This window comes from Enoplosus armatus, chromosome 19 (genome assembly GCF_043641665.1).
Source record: "Enoplosus armatus isolate fEnoArm2 chromosome 19, fEnoArm2.hap1, whole genome shotgun sequence".
Lineage (NCBI taxonomy): Eukaryota > Metazoa > Chordata > Actinopteri > Centrarchiformes > Enoplosidae > Enoplosus > Enoplosus armatus.
Genome location: NC_092198.1, coordinates 10,682,385 through 10,698,037, shown reverse-complemented (window position 1 = coordinate 10,698,037; position 15,653 = coordinate 10,682,385). Strand labels below are relative to the sequence as shown.

General features: G+C 42.3%; 2 protein-coding genes across 2 annotated transcripts; both read left to right on the top strand.

Annotated features, from left to right (window-relative positions):
• Nucleotides 1-1,135: 1,135 nt before the first annotated feature.
• iyd (iodotyrosine deiodinase) lies at nucleotides 1,136-3,332 on the top strand. Its single transcript, XM_070926270.1, has 5 exons — nucleotides 1,136-1,328; nucleotides 2,180-2,377; nucleotides 2,507-2,666; nucleotides 2,791-2,947; nucleotides 3,150-3,332. Exons 1-5 carry the CDS (start codon nucleotides 1,136-1,138, stop codon nucleotides 3,330-3,332), a joined length of 891 nt encoding a protein of 296 aa, XP_070782371.1.
• A 718-nt stretch (nucleotides 3,333-4,050) lies between these two features.
• Nucleotides 4,051-15,428, top strand: sec63 (SEC63 homolog, protein translocation regulator). The gene is made up of 20 exons (XM_070925928.1): nucleotides 4,051-4,174; nucleotides 5,121-5,220; nucleotides 6,745-6,859; nucleotides 7,102-7,214; nucleotides 7,336-7,397; nucleotides 7,905-7,963; nucleotides 8,183-8,233; nucleotides 8,352-8,460; nucleotides 8,640-8,734; nucleotides 8,884-9,016; nucleotides 9,699-9,791; nucleotides 10,028-10,173; nucleotides 10,299-10,446; nucleotides 10,964-11,046; nucleotides 11,261-11,329; nucleotides 11,423-11,582; nucleotides 11,716-11,867; nucleotides 11,972-12,172; nucleotides 13,523-13,627; nucleotides 15,203-15,428. Exons 1-20 carry the CDS (start codon nucleotides 4,051-4,053, stop codon nucleotides 15,338-15,340), a joined length of 2,256 nt encoding a protein of 751 aa, XP_070782029.1. The 3' UTR covers nucleotides 15,341-15,428.
• The last annotated feature ends 225 nt before the right edge of the window (nucleotides 15,429-15,653 follow it).

Sequence of the window (15,653 nt, the reverse complement as noted above, 5' to 3'; positions counted from 1 at the left end):
AAAAAAAAAGAGAGAGAGTTTTTAGGGAAGTTCTGCAACGATTTTAAATTGAATTCTGAAAACACTTGAAATGACTGCGAAGGACTCCATTAGCAGCCTCTAAAGCTTGCTTTAGACAGTAGGGGAAAAAAAGGTGACATATGACAGACATAACAGCGTTATGTGATGAAATGTTTCCTTAAGGTGGCTATTTCTTGCAGTGGGCAAGCCAAATTCCCTCAATGGTGCTTGTCTGTGCACCCGCGCGCACTGGAGAGCAAGCAGATGCTTGAAAGCTTCAGCAGAGGGTCTTTCCCAATTCTAGCCATGCCCTTCTGCCACCTTGTGTTATTATTTATTTATTGAACTATATCTATTGAGCATTAATATCTGTCTCTGATACCCAGGCTGATGTGCACACCTGAGACTGAAACACCAGCATGTTTTCAAATGAACCCAAAGACTTCAGCCTGGCATGGGGAGAGAGGTCTTTGCGCCACCTGTTGGTCATATGGATAACTTTACCACATCAATATTGTCTGGAAATCATCAGCATATGCGCTTGCTGATATGGATACAGCATTCAGACAACCTACAGAAGGCTGGTTATTTCACTGTATATATTGCAAAACATTATGTTGTGCAATAAACGATGCACTTTGGAATCTGATCATCCCACAGCCTTCCCTAGATTTTGTAGGCTAAAATGATACGAGTTTAATGATTGCACTGGGTGTCTAAAAGTCCAACGTTGCACAGCTCGTCCTATATGCCTCTCACCAATCAGCAGCAGAATTTTTCACTTAGGATAAACTATAATGTCTGTTCCACTAAAATAAAAAGTAATGAATGTTAATAACACATCTTTCTGCTCTGCCAATTGGAGCTCTGTCTGAATAACATATTGGGAAAGCTACAAAGGGAATAGCTAAATTGTTGGAAAGTATTAAAGTAGGCTAAGAGCAGCAAAACTCTGCTGAGAAGTAAAGTAGTGAACGATTTAGCACCTTCATCAGAGCTGCTCTGCAGAGCACAACAGTGTCCACCAAGTTCAGACAAAAGCTGATGGGACGTTGCCCCCAAGGATAGCTCTGACTCAGCGTATATACCCACCCCAGTGAACAGTGTTTCATAACATCTCTCCACTCCGGCAGCCATGGCTCTCCTGTCCGTCCTCACGCCTGTTCTGGCGGTGGTCCTGTGCTTGGTGATCAGCTTAATGCTGGTGAAATCACGGGAGACCACCTCGACCTCCCCGCGTCAAACTAAAGGGGCATCAAAAGCGGACTTTAGACCGTGGGTGGACCAGGACTTACAGGACGACACAGAAACCACAGCAAGGGAAGACGGTAGGAACTGAACACAAACTTCTTGGCTCAACTTTTTAGGCAATTTATATGAAGGCCACAACCACCATCCCAACACAATACTACAAACAGATTTGGAACAAAATAAAAATCCTTCATCACTTAAATGTGTCTCTCAGTTTAACTCTCAGTTCAGCATCAGAATCACGATTCAAATCAAGGTTTTCACCCAATAAGAATACTTTCAACTTCACTGTGAAGCCTGTGAGTGAATACGCCAAAGAGAGTGCACACGCACTAATCATTCGCTGCTGGAGTAATCAATAATGGTAGAGAGAGTGACTAAAATGAATTATTTTTCCTTCTTAAAAAATAAAAAACGACTGCACAAAAATGAAATGAAATATTTTGAAAATGTTAGTAAATTTTATATGGTAAACAATTTGATATGTATATGCCTTTTGATGAGACTGCACCAAATAAGAATTTAGCTAGAACCTGTTTTACCAAGTAGGCAAGTGTCTCTCGGCCCAATACCCTCATTGGCCAATTATTGTAGATGGGCCCTGCAGCAAAATCTATTATTTTAGTGAACAATATGCTTACATGATGCATATTTCTAAATATGTTTGTGATTAACCAAATGAATCAGAAAATTGTTGATGGTGGTGTAAGTAAAATATAATGAAGCTGACTCCTGTAGTCTGCTATGTACTTGATGGGTCCTTAAAGGTAACAATGTACTTAAACAATGTACTCAATATCATTATTTTTGTTGTATGACTTTAACTCTCCATAACAATCAAAGAGTTCTGATTTTTGCAAATGCCCTTATTAACACCTAACAATTGTTGCTGCTCACTGGCCCTGCTTTCTGTCTGTCATCCTTTTAGAGGATGGTGATTGGGTGGACAGCAATGAGGAGGAACACGTCCAACATGTGCCCTACTCACCACCACGTTACACTGAGGAGACGATGCTGAAGAGATCCAGGGATTTCTACACTCTGTTGAACCAGCGGAGGTCTGTCCGATTCATCAGCCCAGAGCCGGTCCCACGAGAAGTCATCGATAACGTCATCCGCACTGCAGGCATGTCCACATTTAAACAGGACACATGGACCACTGTTAATCTGCTATAAACTGAAATAAGCTGTAATGTTTTGTCTTTCTAATTCTTTTCCGTCTGCTCGCCCCTCCACCTCTCCTTCGTCTGGACAGGTACGGCCCCTAGTGGAGCACACACAGAGCCCTGGACGTTTGTTGTGGTGTCAGACCCCGAGACAAAGCACCAGATCAGACTGATTGTGGAAGAAGAGGAAGAGGTCAACTACCGTCAGAGGATGGGGGACAAGTGGGTCAATGATTTGGCCAAATTAAAGTGAGCACTCATACTTACTCCACACTTACTCCATTAGTCATTATGGACCAATGTAAAGTCTAACTATGTTTTTATAATGTCACACATGTCTCTCCCTTTTCTCACACCTTCCTTCTTCTTGCAGGACAAACTGGATTAAGGAGTACTTGGATGTTGCTCCATACCTGGTCCTCATCTTCAAACAAACCTATGGGATTCTACCGAACAGCAAGAAAAAGACACATTACTACAATGAAATCAGTGTCTCCATATCCTGTGGAATCCTGTTGGCTGCATTACAGGTAAAGAATAAGATCATCCCTTGGAATATAGATCAGTCATTCCCTGTTCTCTTGGTCAAAATGCCATTTAAACAAGAGCACGTAAGACAGAGTTGAGACTGTATATAGAACTGTATGGATCTTCCCATCCTCTTGAAAATGCATGCAATTAAGGATAAACTAACTGATGAATGTCTGTTCTGTCTGTCCATTTGCTAATCAGAACGTTGGTCTTGTTTCTGTCACATCGACGCCCCTAAACTGCGGCCCCCAGCTCAGGCTCCTCCTCAAACGGCCAGCCAACGAGAAGCTGTTGATGTTACTTCCTGTAGGTTATCCTGCTTCTGACGCCACAGTGCCCGACTTGAATCGCAAGCCTTTGGATGATATTGTGGTACATATATGACAGAATCAATCTGCAGAGAAAGTAGAATGCAAAAAGGAAAATACTTTTCTTAAAGAATAACATATAATAAGTTGCCAAGAATAACAAGAATAACATAATAAGTTTTCTGCTGTTTACTTTGGGATTGCTTGTGTAATTTGTTATAGAGCGTATAACTGAGCTCACTAGATAATAATCACCATTGTGCTTGCCCTGGAAATGTAAATAATAAAAGATACATTAATGGGGGGGGGTTTGACATACTTTTTTCTTTTAGCATATATTCATCATACAAAGATATCACGATCAGAATCAGAAATACTTTATTGATCCCCGGGGGGAAATTGTACAAGATACATCATTCTGCAAAACCATGACACAACCCATGACACAACCCTGAAAGAACATCCCCTTTTTTAAATATAGTTATCATGCTGGGATTTTTGTGGGACCTCTAAACTGGAATTGCCATCTCCTTACACCCTAAAAGCACTCAGCTCCTCTGTCGTACCTTCATTGTCACCTCTGGGTGTCAGTAGCGGCCAGGAAACGCGCCGAATCATCCAGCGAAGAAGAAGAAAGGCCACATTGCGCAGGCGTACACCACGTACACCGATGATCAGCGCTGTCTTGGCTGGATGCTAGCTGGCTAGCTAACAGTCTGTCAAGTCGCACACATTGGGCTAGAAGGGGGAACCGCAGCGGTGGAGAAGAAGGGCGACCCAAGCGCCGCTACGAAATGGCCGGGCAACAGTTCCAGTACGATGACAGCGGCAATACGTTTTTCTATTTCTTAACGTCCTTCGTCGGACTTATTGTGATCCCAGCCACATATTACCTCTGGCCCCGGGATCAGAATGCTGGTAAGGCCCGATGTCTGGCTCACTGCTAACTTGGCTAACTAACTAACCTCAGCTAGTGCAACGTGAAGTGTTCAGCCAGCATCCTGGCTTGTAAACGCTCACCAGTCGGCGGTCTGTTAATCTGGCTAGTAGGCTACTAGATGCAGAGGCTGTAGAACCTGACCTCACGCTACATGAACTTGTAAATGTAACAGTTAAGCTAGCAAACGTTACGAAGATGGGTGTTCACGTCTCACCGTTCAGAGCTTAGTACAAGTCTGCCAGTCTTAACACAGTTACCTCAACAGCTTTACCCGTTATCTTCCCGTCTATCAATTTCTCTTAACTTATATCTAGCCGGTATTACCTACTTCAGTGAGTAAACATGAAGCTAAGTGCTGGCTAGTTAAGCTAAAGCTTCAACACTAAAAGCCGGCGTCACTCTCGCAGGTTCTCAAGCTTGCCTTTGTACCGTTATTGACTTTATCCTGATATATCCTTATCTTAATACAGCTACCTGTTTGTCAACAACAGAGCATATCTAACATGGGTTATGTAATATATGCTAGCAAACTTTACCCAGCTCGGCTGCTGGGAATAGCTGAATGACGGGTCACCATAGATTGGAGCTTAAGATGTTGCAAACAGTTATTACATTGATGTCTTGATTTAAGACAAAATATTGTATGGAAATTGGGTTATCCTAACTCAAAATTACAAGAAAGCAATACGAATTTGTAAACTAATGTCAAGTTGAATGAAGTAAACATATGCGTCTTCCTGCTTGGCTATCATATCCACAATAATGATATTTTCTAATTGAATATCACTCTCCCCTTATTCAGATTGATAACTTCAAGTAGTGGTTTTCCCACCCAAATTACTGTGGCATTATCAGTATTGATTGTGACTGGTTTGACTGTACTTAACGTGTCAGTAATCTCTCTCTGGTCCGTCCTCTTTCCAGAACAACTGCGTCTGAAGAGCCTGAGGAGGGTACATGGCAGGTGTCTGTGGTACCGGCTCAGGCTGATGAAGTCACAGCAAAGCATCGTCCCAACACTAAAGTGAGTCTAGTGATTTCGATGGGGTTTGTAGTTTTCGTCGTGAAAATAAACATGATGTACGCGAATTCAGGGAGGACGAATGCCTGTTGACACACAGCTTGCAGGTGATAGGCCTCCCTTTCTAGGAAATTCTTCAGTAGCACCTAGTAACGTCTCTGATCACGCCCTTCTGACTTAAAGTTGGCCTGAGACAACTTGAGTTGATTATACTTCTGAATTATTCACTCTAGGTTATTTATGGAACTATCTTATGTGTTACACCTAATCCAGCCTAATGCAGCTTCAGTTGCTTTCCTATAAATGTCTTGAAATGTGATTGGCCATAACTCGTTTGGCAGTATAATTACAGGTTTGCTCCCTTCCCCTTTTGTTGTCAAATGTCAGATCACTTCTGTTGTTTGGGTGTGACTTGCTTGAGCTGTTTGCATTGAGAAAGCTCAGTCATCGTCCCGCCTTTTGAGCTGATCCTTATAGCTTACTGTTTCACTCAGTGTGTGTGTGTGTGTGTGTGTGTGTGTGTGTATGTGTTTCCAGCTGGTGAGAGATGTTGTCACTGATGTGTGACGATGAGGCAAAGACCACGCTGTCCATAGTGTAGGCAGAGTCCACTGCTTGTTTTGGGTAATTTTTTGGCACAAGCTCGGTTTATGTTGTCTTCATGTGTGAACTTCTCCACTGGTGTAAACAGTGTGTTGCACTGTTTAACATTTCTCTTAACATTTTTCTCGCTGTTGTTTATTCATTCTGCGTGTGTGGGTTAGTGGAAAGATGGGTGTTCAAATGCTGTTCAGTGTCTCACTGTGCCTGCTATCTTCTCTCACTCATTTGCCTCCTTGCCACAGTGTCTCCTCTTTGTTCTGTCTCTGCTTTCTCAGCTGTGTGTTGTCATACTCCCTCTTTCCACTCCTGTTCTGTCACAAGACCTGCATCCTGTTTTTTACCCTCGAAATCCATAAATTCTTCATTTGCACGGTTGCGTTCGTGACTGAAGCTGGCGGAAGCATCCAGCACATTTATTAATTGGAATGAATCAAAATGGTCGTCTCAGCAAAGCTCTCAAAATCTCAGTTTCCTCTTCACAACTGTATCATAACGAGGGTGTTTATTATGGGAATCCAGCATGTATTTTTTTCTGGTTGAGCCTCTCAGACAACTCGGGCTAGTGAGCGGTTGTCATGGTAACAGATGCTGCAGAGCAGGCCATAGGGTTTTGCTATTGTCATGGAAACAAGTTCAACTTCTATGCATAAATACCAAACAACATGTCAGAACCTGTCCTGCCCTTCTGCGTGTATGCAGTGGATTAAGATAAGCTTTCTGTAGTTTTTCAAATTACAGCCTAATGTTTATAGCTTTATTGTTTGCATTGCAGATTGGTTCTGCAGAATATCTTAAGTCCAAACAGTTATAATAATTACAAGGCAAAGTGAGAAAGTGTCTGGTGAAATTGAGACAGACCAGATGTCTAGAGAAGACGTTTTTGTGTGACGTTTGTTTTCCTGTTTGTGTGTTGCCATTTTTCAGGAAAGCGGCCTTGTTATTTGGCTGGGCTGTGTTCTTGCTGCTAGCCTACAAGGTGTCCAAGCTGGACAGAGAGTACCAGGAGTATAATCCATATGAAGTCCTCAACTTGGACCCGGTAAACACACACACAACATAAAGTCTGCTGTATTCTACAGAGCCTCAGAAGTCCCTAAAGACACTTTATTTTATCTTGTGTGCACAATATTTAACCCATAACTTATAGAAGATAAAAACAAGATAAAAATATAATCTTCCAGGACTTTTGAGACTCAATAGTGTTCTCTATTTTTTTTTATCTGTTTCTTACACTATATGTGGTGTGGTAAGGAGTTGCTGTAAGTTTATTTCTGTCTCCAGGGTGCGTCGCTGTCAGAAATCAAGAAGCAATACCGTGTACTGTCACTCAAGTTCCACCCTGACAAAGGTGGTGATGAGGCCACATTCATGAGAATTGCCAAAGCTTATGCTGCGTAAGTGTCATTCAGTTTTTGACTGTCTAAGCCAGACAGCAACACTGCATCTACATTTGCATAATCGATAGACGCATTAATCAGTCAGGGGGTTCATCTGCTTGCTTGTCTTTTTCCACAGTCTGACCAACGAACAGTCACGACAGAACTGGGAAATATACGGTAACCCAGATGGTCCAGGAGGTGAGCGAAGCTAACCTAAATCCCACAGTAACCATGTGTTTTTTTTCATGTGTCAACATACCGTCTGTTCCTAATGCTGGCAAGTCAGCCTCTTGTAGCCATGAATGTGTTAAACAATGGAAGATGAATTGAAACACAGCAGCCCATTCATTCCAGTGAGACCCAGAGCCTACGATGAAAAAGCGTCTCCCACTTTAACACACACTGCTACTGTGGGTAGCATGTTCACTGGGCACCAGAAATAACATGTTTCTATACAGATTTTGGTGGCTTCTAAAAATTGGTTATGTGGTTTAAATTTTGTTGATTAAAAGAGGAATTTCTGAACATTTTAAAGAGATGCTCATAGTTTTAAAGATGTAACTTTTTCATTGTGTAAATGAGGGCTCAGAGACAATTCAACTTTACTCACGATGCCAAAGTTGCTACACAGCCCAGTGCTGTTGCAATTTATAAATAGGGGATTTTGCCATTTTGGTTAATTGCCTCTTATCTCTCCCTCTCTAGCAACCAGCTTCGGTATTGCCCTGCCTGCCTGGATTGTTGACCAGAAGAACTCAATGCTGGTATATGTTTATTGATTATGTCACTGTAGTGTAAATTGGTAAACCTACCAACTACTATTTGCTTGAAATGTGTTGTGTTTGACTAGCAGCAGGCGAATGTCATCAATAACCCAAAGACCCAAATATTAGACTACCACTCGTTTGTATGCTAGACCTGTATTAGGCCATGCATACTTTTGTAGGTCTAATTAACAATTTGGTTCTTGCTTTTCTCTGTAGGTGCTGTTGGTATATGGCCTAGCCTTTATGGTCATCCTTCCTGTTGTTGTGGTAAGTCGTTACCGTGATTTAAAACCAGATTCTGTGCACTAGATTATATAAAACAGTTGCTCTCCTGTATTTCTCACTTTTCTGTCTATTCCTTATTGTTTTTCCTTCTATACTTTAGGGCACATGGTGGTACCGCTCCATCCGATATAGTGGAGACCAGATCCTCATCAACACTACCCAGCTCTTCATGCATTTCATGTACAAGACACCCAACATGAACATGAAGCGTTAGTTCCCCTTTCTACACTACAGTGTTGTTAATACAGCAGTTCCTTGTATATATTTAGACTATATTGGTCAGAAGTTAAACAAGCTTGACTTCCACCTATAAAAACAGGTTTATGAATCTCAGATTTGCATCATATTTCTTTGACTAATTCTGATTTTCTTTAATTCTGTCCTCCAGGGTTAGCCATGGTGTTGACAGCAGCATTTGAATTTGACCCTCGCAGCAATAAAGAAGCCACCATACGACCAACGGACAACATTGAAGTCCCACAGGTAATAACAAACGTCAACCCAATGTGCTTACATGTTTTAGAACAACGTCATCGGAATGGAAACTTGCAGAAGTCAAAGGGAAACACTTAAAGAAGGTCAGATTAACCTCAAGTGTGTGTCATAAACAACCTGTCCTGTCTGTCTTGCAGTTGATCCGGGAGTTGGGAAACATCAATGTGAAGAAGAAGGAGCCTCCATTCTGCTATCCTTACAGTTTGAAGGCCAGGGTCTTGGTGCTCGCTCACCTGGCACGCATGGATGTATCAGAGGAGATAGAGGAAGGTAGGACACTAAAAATAACTGGCATTATACTTTTCCAAAGCTTTCATGGTTCCAATGAGGTATGACAAATGATTTTCTATGAGCTATAGAATATACAACACTTTATTTTGTTTATATGTTTATACTTCTACGTAGAGGTAATGTTACATACTCAACTAGTACAAGCTGTTAAGAGTAGTTTTATTAAGTAAGTAAGTTTCCAGTAAGTTTATTTTCTCCATCTGTTTTTGATCCGTAAAAACACAATCTTAGCGAGCTATGCTACTTTGTAGAAGGATAATAAACAATGAGAAAACTTGTCATTTAAATTTGAATCGGCACCAAAATGCCACTGAGACAGAACTGAGCATGCTCACATTGAGCTTATGAAACCATCTTACGTTACATTGGGACAGCATTACAAACTGCCTACTTACACAGTGTGGAAAGAAAGTGACTGTTCTCTGTTCAGTCTTGTTGGGCAAGCTGGACTGATGACAAATTCTGCACAGACTCTATTGCATGTTATCCAGACAGTGGAAAGGTTTAATGTGTTTCAAAGAGATTTTAAAATGGAGGACAATATTCAACCATTATCTGCATAATAATGCTATCTTTAAAAAAAATCCTAATGAAATATGAGAAGGTCAGCCACGTTATTATGTTATTTAGAATATGGTATATGTGTGTCTTTCTGTTCCAGATCAGAGGTTTGTGGTGAGGAAGAGTCCAGCTCTCCTCCAGGAGATGATCAACGTGGGCTGTCAGCTTACCATGATGGCCAACAGCAGAGGAGGTACACACACACACACACACACACACACACACGTCTAATTTAATGTGAGCAGGAGTTAACACTTTGAATAAAATTCTCACAAGCCTCAACCTACGTAACAACTTCTTTGATAATTTTGGTATATTGTTTTTGTAATAATTTTTGTAATTAGTGTGTGTGTGTGTGTGTGTGTGTGTGTGTGTGTGTGTGTGTGTGTGTGTGTGTGTGTGTGTGTTCCCTGACTTGCATGTCTCCAGGTTTCCATGCTCCTCGACTGGTGACCATAGAGAACTGCATGAAGCTGACCCAAATGATAGTGCAGGGTCTACAGGAGTCAAAGTCACCACTGTTGCAGCTGCCCCACTTTGAGGAGGAGCACCTCCGCTACTGCATCTCTAAGAAGGTAACTGCCGAGTGTCTGTACATGCACACATACATTGTACTTAAGGAGCAATTGAGAGGGGGGGAAAAGGATAAAGGTTTTTGGTGTGCTCTGAGTCAATGGATCGTTTGTCCTCTTCTCTCTAGTATAAAGTTCGAAGCCTCCAGGACCTGGTGAGTCTCAAGGACTCTGACAGACGCAGCATGCTACGTTTCTTGGGGGAGGAGAAGTACGATGAGGTCATGGCTGTGCTGGGAAGCTTCCCTCACATCACCATGGATACCAAACTGCAGGGTCAGTCTTAAAAAAACGCACATGTAAACACCCTTTGTTTGGCCACCGGCTGACCTGTGACATGTCCGCGGCCTGTAACACCTCCACATGCAGACGGTCAAATGGTTCCATCTAAATTCCATCTTAGTCTTTGTCACTTTAGCTGAAGATACTTCACTTAAGAATTATTTTTGTCATTATAGAAAGGCTGGTGCTACTTAACTATGGAGTACAGTGAAGGTAGCATTGATGTGTAGAGAAAGGTACATAACATATAGGGTCTTTTCAGCAATTCTTTAGCATTAACTGATGAAACAAGTGGAGAAATAGTTATTTGCTTTACCTGCAGAGTCAGACAAACTCTTTGATGCATTTCATACATCATGGCATGTAGTTTGATAAAATATGAACATAGTCTAGTTGACCTAAACTGCTAATCAGTTCGATTTGAAATAGTTGTGGAACTCTACAGATTCTGCACTCATCTTTGTCAAATTTTGGATGTTGAAAGTTCCTTTCTGTCCTTGCGTCTTTGCAGTCCTTGATGATGAAGACAGCAATAACATCACAGCAGGCTCTATTGTCACAGTAACCGTCACCTTAACCAGAAAACGGATGGCGGTAAGGAATGATTGCATTTGGTTAAACACAGACATAATTTGAAATAATAGTGAGTAACTAGAAACTAGCAACTTTTGTGAGTCAAATGGATTTTCTATGTTGCTCACTTCCACGGATGACCACTAGAGTGTACTGTTGACTATATGCGTGGTTGAAAAGCATGGCTTAACTGTATACCTGTTCTGTGTGTGTGTGTGTGTGTGTGTGTGTGTAGGAGGTGTTTGAAAAGGAGCAGGAGTCAACGCCGTGTCTGGCAGAGGAGGCTGCCACTACAGAGGAAGCAGTAAGGATACCGCACACGCCACAAGTCAACTCGTACCCATTTAGACCTTTTTCTTGTATTGTTTACCTAACCTTATTCTGTCTGTGTGTAAAGCAAGCAGACTCGAGTAAATCCAAAACAAAAGTGTGGCAGAACAAGAATAAAGCGGCTAAGAAGACAGCCAAGTCCAAGAAGAAAAAATTAACCAAGAAGAAGGCCACACCTGCACCTGCCAAAACCAAGCAAGCCAATGGCAACGTGGCAGGAAATGTACGTGTCCAATCACAGCTGCTTTTTATAACATTTAACTGAGTTAAGTTGTCACAAAAATACAAAAATAAGCTGCCTGCATTACATATTGTTGTTATCGATGTTGATGTCACAGGAAGTCGTAGCAGCATCGGCAGCAGCAGTGAAGGAGGAAGAGGATGAGGCCTCAGACAAGGGCAGCGAGTCGGATGAGGGCGAAGCCAACAAGGACTCTCCCAGCGAGAGAGACGAAGACAGCGACAAACAAAGCGACACAGAGGTGGATGAGATGGCTGGCGACGATGAAGAGGTCAGAGAACTGTAAATGGGTTCATATGTCAGCGTCAGGCTTGACTGTGGGTCTGCTCATAGCTGCACCTAACCTAATCCTCCACGCTTCCACCCCCCTGTCAGGAGTGGGAGGCGTTGCAGCAGAGCATCCAGCGGCGAGAGCGGGCCCTGCTGGAGACCAAGTCAAAGGTGACACACCCCGTCTACAGCCTCTACTTCCCGGAGGAGAAGCAGGAGTGGTGGTGGCTCTACATCGCTGACCGCCGAGATCAGACTCTCGTCTCCATGCCCTACCACGTGTGCACACTAAAAGACACAGAAGAGGTGAGTTTGCGTGTGTGTTGTCAAGGATAAATACACTCATGGGTGTAGATAACGCATAGGAGGTAAGCGTACGCCTGCATTGTGTGACTCTGTCAACATTTTTTAATTTTCTTTTAGTGCATAAAATTGATTTTCTGAGAGCCCAAGCTGATTACTTGCAGTGTCTCAACAAACAGACCAAAACCAAAAGATATTAAGTTTACAATGATATTAAACTGTTAAGAAGCAGAAAATCCTCGCATTTGAGAAGCTGAAATTATTTTCCATTCAGCACTCATTTAGTTTTTGCATTGTAATATACATAATAATGAAGTCTGTTCTGTGTGTGTGTGTGTGTGTGTGTGTGTGTGTGTGTGTTATATTAAAATGCTTTGAGGGTATATTGTGGCTTATGTTATAATCCGTCTGGAGTAGAAAGGTCTTAATAAGTTAAAGTGTGTTCATGTTTCTTGTTTCCTGTGCACCGCAGCCCCTCACACATCCTGTTGCTAGGCAACCCTTTGCACTTGTGGCATTATTTCTTCAGAGGAGTGAGTGTGAGTGTGAGTGTGTGTGTGTGTGTGTGTGTGTGTGTGTGTGTGTGTGTGTGTGTGTGTGTTTCTGATCATAGTGTTCTCCAGCAACAATAAGGATTGACAGCGAGGTTTAAGCTTAATGAGGCCTGTGTAAGTCTGCAGCCGTCTCCGCTCTAAAGGAATGTAATGGCAAGAGGTGACCTGTGCAAAACGGGTCACTGTCTAGCAATCAATTAGTCTGTCACTTCAACAGTTCCTTCTGTTGTTTGTGTTGTGCCGCTGCTTATATGTGGCGTGTTTGACAGGTGTGTTTTTTCGGGAGGGCAGCAGGGCCGCTTTCATCAACAAGGCAGGGCAGTAAATTGCCGCTGTGTTCACGGCTCATTCTCCGCTCATGCGCCGAATAATAATTAGCCTTATTGTGCTGATAATTAGATGTTTGCCATATGTAATTGCACGACATGGTAATCACAGCCTGAGGTAATGCTGGTCTAATATTTACAGTTGGACCCCATCATCATGCGGTGGTTTGTTTGTGATTACCTACTGCACTGCATCCCTCTGCAGCTAGATGTCTTTTTAAGTTTGTAATATTCAGCAGTGTCAGAGTGTTTGTCCTTCACAGGTTTGCCTTTTACGGTTTCTGTTTTTGATGGAAAAAAAGAAGGCAAACCTTCTTAACTGCAGATAACGGGCACCTTGTTTCTTTATGTGGTGGTAATTGTATTTTGACATCAACAGTAACATTGAAGCATTGTCGCATGATTTACTGGAAAACTACACTTAATACATCTAGCAATCATTTGACAGCTGTGTGTGCTTTTGTGTTCCCCAGGTGGAGCTGAAGTTTCCAGCCCCCTCCAAAACAGGCAACTACCAATATTCTGTCATCCTCCGTTCTGATTCCTACCTGGGACTGGACCAGATCAAACCACTCAAGGTGACAAGAAAGCTGTGTGTGTGTGTGTGTGTGTGTGTGTGTGTGTGTGTGTGTGTGTGTGTGTGTGTGTGTGTGTGTGTGTGTGTGTGTGTGTGTGTGTGTGTGTGTGTGTGTGTGTGTGTGTGTCATTGCTTGGGGGATGCCTGCCACTAGCAAAAATGGTTTTCAAAGCCGAGACAATACACCCACCGGCCACGGCCAAAATGTACCAGCAGTTAGCTGAACAATGGTTTTGTTGCCAAGGTGTTGGGAATAAAGGGATCTGTTACAAGCCAAGCAGCATGTGAATATTACTGTTATTTCTTTTTTCTAACACTTGATAGACATTAAGCTAGAGTGCACTGAAGGTGTGATGTTGCTGCAATTCAGTGTCAGTGACAGTCAGAATATATTTTAAAATACTGTATCTTTAATGCTATTTGTAAGGTTGCCCAGGTCTTGGACAAAGCATGTAAGGGTACATAACATGATGGTTTGAATGTTTTAGTTGGGAAAGAATTTTATTAATTCTTAATTTGCTGTTTGCAGTGGCATTAAATTCCTGTAGAGCTGGAGATAGACTTTTTTTTTTTTTTTTTTTTACAATAGCAACAGGCTGAATCATTGTTTTTGAATTGATTGCCTCATGATGGGGCGCTCTTTCTGACCAGGTTACTTCAATTAGGAATTTAATCAATTAATCAAATTGCTTTAGACACGGTGACTCTACATGGTCTCAGTCTGCACAGTCTGTTCAGTTTGCAGTTTAAAATTTCATTCAGAGTAATATACATTTTATAAAATGTGGCCACTTTATTTGTAAAACTGTTAATAAGTCAAACACCAGATTACTTTTATGGCAGAAAACTACTGTTACACTGACCTCTGCAAGTTAAAGGTTTGAAGTGTGGCGCACTACTAATCACACCCAGCAGTGATTTCATGTTTGGCTTTAATTCAGTGCTACATTACTATAAAATTATAAAATATGAAATTTGTCTCAGTAAAAAGTGTACTTTCACACCTAACTCTGGTGTGATTTTCCGTGTAGTTCGGTTTGTTTACGCTGGTCAGAAAACTGAACTCCGGTGTAGATTCAACAACCAGTCCGAGTTCACCTGAAAAGGAGGGTCTCAGTCCGCTTCTATGTAGACTTGGGTGTCGTTCGTTTGTGGCATAAAAGCAAAATGGACCAACCACGGTATTTTATGTTAGTAGATATGTGATTTTAGCAGAAATTCAAAAAAGCTACACTTGTATTAAATCCATATTCCGGCTGGGAACTGTTAAAGAAGCGACGTATATATCTGTAAAACATTTGGTAACCATGGTAACACATATGCACGCCTGTCTTTGTCTGTATGAGTCTTGGTTAGTTTGTAAAAAGCCAGAGTGAACAGGACCTGGACCAGAACTAAAAGGCAACAATGTATGTTATCTGTTTTTCCTTTGGTCTGGACCAAATGAACCGAGCTGCACGTGTGAAAGCACCAAAAGATGCCCTGAGATTCCTAACAGTCTGTGGATTTCCTAAAATTGATGAATACTGCTTTATATTTATATGAGCTAAAACGTATAAATGTCGTGTTTTCCCAGCTGGAGGTCCATGAGGCCAAGGCCATGCTGGACAACCACCCGCAGTGGGACATCCCCGACACGGAGGAGGAGGACGAGGAGCAGGAGGACAGCGACGGCATTGAGGAGAGTGAAGACGACGACGAAGACAACGACTGAATGCGGATACACAAACACACACACACACGCTCAGCCCCCCCACCCGCCCGCCCGCCCCTCCATGGACTGACCACCCACCCTCTCCTGACCCCACAACAGCACTCGACTCGACAGCGAATGAGGAGCAGCAAAGCTGTGCCCGCCACACACGCCAAACACACACAGGGGGACAGTTTATACACACAAAGTCCTCCTCCTCCTCCTCCTCCTCCATTTTATCTTTACAATGACATGGACTGTGACCCCGCCCCTCCATTTCCTCTTTTCTACAGAGACTTGTTCATTCACTTTCCGTTGCTGGCGGAAGAGAATT

Excerpts from the sequence above, each read along its gene's own strand:
- iyd (XM_070926270.1), top strand. The coding sequence starts at position 1,136 with ATGGCTCTCCTGTCCGTCCTCACGCCTGTTCTGGCGGTGGTCCTGTGC. Across the intron at positions 1,329-2,179 it reads AACCACAGCAAGGGAAGACG|AGGATGGTGATTGGGTGGAC; the intron begins GTAGGAACTGAA and ends TCATCCTTTTAG. Across the intron at positions 2,378-2,506 it reads TAACGTCATCCGCACTGCAG|GTACGGCCCCTAGTGGAGCA; the intron begins GCATGTCCACAT and ends TCGTCTGGACAG.
- sec63 (XM_070925928.1), top strand. The coding sequence starts at position 4,051 with ATGGCCGGGCAACAGTTCCAGTACGATGACAGCGGCAATACGTTTTTC. Across the intron at positions 4,175-5,120 it reads GCCCCGGGATCAGAATGCTG|AACAACTGCGTCTGAAGAGC; the intron begins GTAAGGCCCGAT and ends TCCTCTTTCCAG. Across the intron at positions 6,860-7,101 it reads AAGTCCTCAACTTGGACCCG|GGTGCGTCGCTGTCAGAAAT; the intron begins GTAAACACACAC and ends TTCTGTCTCCAG.